Below are 5016 nucleotides of genomic sequence, written 5' to 3' on the forward strand. Positions count from 1 at the left end.
AGCAGGACGGACATGCATCTTAAGGCTACAACACTTGTAATCAGCTGACTTAAATTGTCAATAGAACGCAATAAAGGAAATGGTAGAGCAGAAAAAGTTCCAAGTTGAGATCAAAAGTTAAGAAAATAAACTTAGAAAGAAACTTTAACCAACTCAAGGTGATAAATTTCAAAGAACAACAGGCTGAAATTCCAACCTTTCCGGGCAATCATCCGAAACAGCTATTTACCTAAAATGTTCTATAAAAATCTCCAGAATCAAAATAAAGAAGTAAGGGATAAGGCACCAAGAATGCAATAACTTATCAGGGTACATCACATTATCTGCAGTATGTAATGATTACAATTGCAGAGAAAGTAAAGCATACACCTGGTTATTTATATTGTGCAATGTCTAAATTTGTTCACCATCATCAGAATATCTTGTGTTAATAATAAAGCCTTGGGCCTTTTCTTTTTCAAACAGAACCAAAGAACACAAACAACAGTGCCTATATCCATAAAAGAAGCTATCTAGCCAAATTCATCCTGCTTGGGCTAAAGAAAGCGCAACTGCGAATAGTTGGCTACCTATATATCCAGCATAGTGCACAGACCTGCAAACATGGTTACAGGAGTTTTAAGGCTTCATCAGTGTACTTCAAGGACGACAAACAAGTATAGCCTCAATTAATTAGTCATACAGAATCCTAAGCTGCCATATGATCATACTAAAGAAAAAGATATCTCGACTTAAACCAATGAATATTTAAGGACAATAACTTCTGAAAACATACGCGACAAGGCATATATGGGAATGTGATCCAGATGTGAGAATTCTTGAGAACTTACTTTCATGAATAATCTGTGCTGTACTGAAGATTAAACAGTAGGTCCCGCCGAACCTCTGTACCCATTCGAATTTTGAACTGTCTGGCCAAGGATTCCACCTTGTCATCAGATTCGTAGTCCATCTCTCGGATACATCGCCTGCGGACCTTTTTCAGAATCTCCTTGGATGGTTCATATCCTGCATGTATCTGCTTGAATGGTTTTCTTTTAGTTCTGGTTCAGAGCTAGGTTCAATATGCCAACTACACGGGCATTAAAATTACCATGTCATCAATCACTGAAAGAGCAGCTTTAGGATCCCGCAGTATAAGATGAGCATCAATAAGTAGAGAATATGTAGTCATATTTGGTTTCACGCCTAATCCAACGAAGTGCTGAAAAACTTTTACAGCTTCATCCCGCTGCCACACGAAAAGGCCTTCCATTGATCCAACAGGAATAACAAACATAATTGATGGATGTAAGCATATCAAATCAGTATTAATCCCTTGTGGACAAAGTAGTGTATTTCATTAAACTTATATCACTCTGCTCATTTGAGGCACAAACTGAGCCTTTGATTAGCTCATTTAAATTCCTGTAATAAAGACAGTATCCTAAAGAGTGTTTATCACCACAAGATTTAAATAGGAAGAAGGAAAAATCTTGCAACAAGACAGATTTACAGGAATATAACCAGATCGAAGAAGGTAGCTGGAGCAAGCATCATCAATGCTATGTGTCAGACAGTGTATGTTAGATGAAGCGCGTCATCCCTCAGACTACCATGCATCTTGTTTGCCTCTTTGAGGTCAGCCAAACAATTTTTGAGCTGCTGTGAAATGTTTAAGAAACTGGGGTGCTGTGTAAAAGAAAACCAAAAAACTAGGTGGAAATATTGATTCATTGAAGTACTTAGGTGGCACTTTTAAAGTCAAATACTTCATGGAACCAAGGAAGTATCAAGTACTTGTATAGAAAGGGGGAGAAAGAAGGGAGACCAAGAGATGCACACGAGTTACCTTGCTGAGCTTCGCAAAGGCACATATCAGGGCGTTGTAAGAATGAATGTCTGGGGTCAATCCAAAAGTGGCATCAATAGCACTAAAGGTCTGGTAAGCACGATCAATATCCCATATGTTTGCACAGCCTAGAATTACACAATTTAGAGCAGCAATAGACTTGTATGGAGGATCTGCAAGGCTTAACCTCTCCAGCTGATAATAAACCTGAGAAAACACTTCAAGGATTCAGTTAATTACACAACAACAAACATTATAAACACGGCATCATAAAATTTTGCAATATATGTAACGTACACAACAAGCAAAGAGATCAAAGAAATTCGACATATGGCATAATTATTTTATGTGAAGTGATATTGGATCCTCACCTTGAGTAAACATCTAACAATTTTAAGTATGGCCCTCAACACATAAGAAGAAATGAAGTTTCAGCATGATCAAGCTAGTTGGTTTTCTCCTGAATCTTATTTTCCTTACCTTTAAGCTACGGATGGACATTCTGCCAGCAAACACATTGAGACAGTGATGGTCTAACAAGTACTAGGCAAGAGTGAAAAAGCGAGATGCATTAGTTACCACATTATCGGGTCCCTCAGTTTTTCAGTAAGAAATTTGGAACTGATTCCAGAATCTAGATGGGATCTATTTTCTCTCTCAAGTGTTCATTAAGAAACACAAAAAAACAAGAAGTCCAGCATATAACACATCATGAAGAGCATCAGTAGCTCAAATTTATTCAAATGAAAGCATGAGGTATCAACAATCTCAGACATGGTACTTTTCTAGTAGTGAAAGCAAGAAGTTGCAAACTTCTGGAAGTTCAGTTGATCCCACTGACCATAAGGTCAACACCAAAAGGCAAGCATGCAGAAGAACTTACCGTATCCAAAGTTGTGAAACCTTTCCTGCAGCATGCCATGACCAGAGGATTTAAAGAATAAAATGGAGAGAAAAGACCTTCTCCATCTTCTTGGTTAGAATGTCCATGAGCTGCCTCAAATTCATGCAGAGCACTAAAAGCCTTCTGTAGGTTCCCGATATTAGCATGAGCATATATTTTCGCAATGTAAGATTCAGGATTAGGAACCTTCTTTTGGCGTAACGAGCACTTGAGAGCAACCCATGAACCATTCAGGAGCCTAGAATTATATGTTCTACCAGCAGTTCCAAGGACGGATACAACCAATCCTTCGTCTACAGAGAGAAGAACTGCAGGAGTAGCATTCTCCCCTCGAGCAATCCATTTGGTCATGAACTCAAGAGCATAATAAGTTAGCTTACTGTTATCTGATCGCATTGCAACATCAGCAATATAATTGCATATATGCCAAGGAGGGCATAAAGATTTGTTCTGATCCATTTTCTGATAACATCCATAAAATCACAGTCAATCATCAAAATATGTGATGGTCATATGGAACCAGAAAGCCAGCCAAACACATATACCTTGCATCTCTCTATAATTGATACCAAGGTATCCAGCCTCCCATTGTTAACACAACTTTGCACACAGCGCAGAAATGCACTCATTGACAACATATATCCTGATTCCAATGTAAGATCTATGTACTTCAAGGCAGAATCAATCTGGTTTGCTGAAAGAAGCATACCAACAATCAAGTCATACGACTCATCATCAGGCAAAGAGTCCTTGTATTCTGTTCCTGTCTGGAGCATCCTGACATCAATAGTGTAAACATTCACCCATCAAATAGTAAAATAGTGTAAGAAACTAATTTCATATTTGAGTAGAAAGCAGTTCATGTCAAAACAATAAAATGCAAACATAAGGAGAATTAATTTCCTCATTACGACCAATCTACACACCTCAATCCATCTTACGAGCACACTATCATATTTATGGATATAGTAATCAGAATTTGGAAAAACACAACAGGCAAGAGAAAGAAAATAATCTGTATAGTACTAAACTCCCAGATAATACTAGTACAAATAGACAGATGCCAGAAAGACACAATGTATAAGCAACACATATAACAAGTCTATTAGAGCCAACACATATAGAACTTTTAGCACTAATGCCATTCAAGAACTACCGCTGGTCAATGCTCCACAGTCCACATTATAGCCACAGCTTATTCAATTAAACTCATATTAAAAGAAAAGGAAATATTTTCAGAAATGCCATTTAATATACGAATCCTATATTTATTTTTTTTGGCGTTATCAAGCAAAATAATAACTGTAACCTCAACATATTACCAACAAACCCGACCTTTCAATCAACTTCTCAGCTGCCTGCGTTTCACCGGCCTGCTGCATAGCCTTGAGCACGAGATTAAAGGACGCCGTATTAGGCATTATCCCGTAGTCATCCATCTGGGCCACGAGATCGAGCAATTCCCCCGCAGATGTCCCCATCATCAAATTCGCCCGCAAATAATGATTGTAAAGATTCACATCAGGCTTGTTCGGCTTTCCGCTATTACCCAAAGACCTAATCCATAACTCAAACAACTGCTTTACATGCGCCCACCGCTTCAACGTCATCCAATCAGCGAACTGATCCATCAAACTCTTCGCATCAAGCATCTGAGATAGCGATTGGATTTGCGCAGTGGAGTCTAGGCGGAGAAACCCAAGGCTGACGGGTATTAGTGCCGCAGCCTCAGCCGGGGAGGCGGAGGCAATAGGACTCCGCCAGTTCTCTTTATACAGCGGGCTTCCGAAGGCAGGATTCGGCGGCAGAGACGGGGGAGGCTCCGCCAGCTGCGCTTCTTGGCGGAGGTGAACGCAGGTGGAGATGCATTTGAAGGTCCGCCCCCTGATCAGCAGCCCTGATTTTGCCAAAAACGGCATTGCCGCCAATTTTTCTGCAAAAATGTATAGATACAGGTTATTTGTATGTATTGTGCATGTAATGTGTCTGTTGCTAGGGCTTTTGTTTAGAAGTTGGTCTGGGTTTGATGACGCGAAAATGGGGTTAGTTGGTAATTATTTTGTGATAGTTTCGGAATTATGATGAAATATAGGGGTTACATTGAGGTTTCGGGTATTTAAGCAGGGAAAATGGGAGAATTAACACTCTTAATTTGTACACAACTTTACTTAAGACTTACATCTCAAAAAATTAAATTTAATTACACAAATACTCCTTATTTTTTAAAAAATTACAAATACACTCCTTAAAATTGTGATTATAAGTTGCATCAACACCCCTC

General features: G+C 39.0%; 1 protein-coding gene across 5 annotated transcripts in view; it reads right to left on the reverse strand.

Moving 5' to 3' along the window:
* The window catches only part of LOC105160033 (pentatricopeptide repeat-containing protein At1g26460, mitochondrial), a 5481-nt gene extending 681 nt beyond the window's left edge, over nucleotides 1-4800 (reverse strand). The window contains exons 1-7 of one of the 5 annotated variants that reach the window (XM_011077293.2): nucleotides 4071-4794; nucleotides 3281-3512; nucleotides 2715-3197; nucleotides 1832-2038; nucleotides 1094-1231; nucleotides 831-1018; nucleotides 293-595 (exon numbers count right to left, since the gene is read on the reverse strand). In XM_011077293.2, coding sequence (XP_011075595.1) covers nucleotides 833-1018; nucleotides 1094-1231; nucleotides 1832-2038; nucleotides 2715-3197; nucleotides 3281-3512; nucleotides 4071-4654 — 1830 coding nt within the window. In that variant the 5' untranslated portion in view covers nucleotides 4655-4794 and the 3' untranslated portion in view covers nucleotides 293-595; nucleotides 831-832. Of the gene's footprint in view, nucleotides 1-292; nucleotides 596-830; nucleotides 1073-1093; nucleotides 1249-1285; nucleotides 1672-1831; nucleotides 2039-2714; nucleotides 3198-3280; nucleotides 3513-4070 lie in introns of those variants that run through there. The other 4 variants (XM_011077292.2, XR_002287014.1, XM_011077297.2 and 1 more) reach the window with 4 other exon arrangements.

Source organism: Sesamum indicum, linkage group LG4 (assembly GCF_000512975.1).
Source record: "Sesamum indicum cultivar Zhongzhi No. 13 linkage group LG4, S_indicum_v1.0, whole genome shotgun sequence".
NCBI lineage: Eukaryota > Viridiplantae > Streptophyta > Magnoliopsida > Lamiales > Pedaliaceae > Sesamum > Sesamum indicum.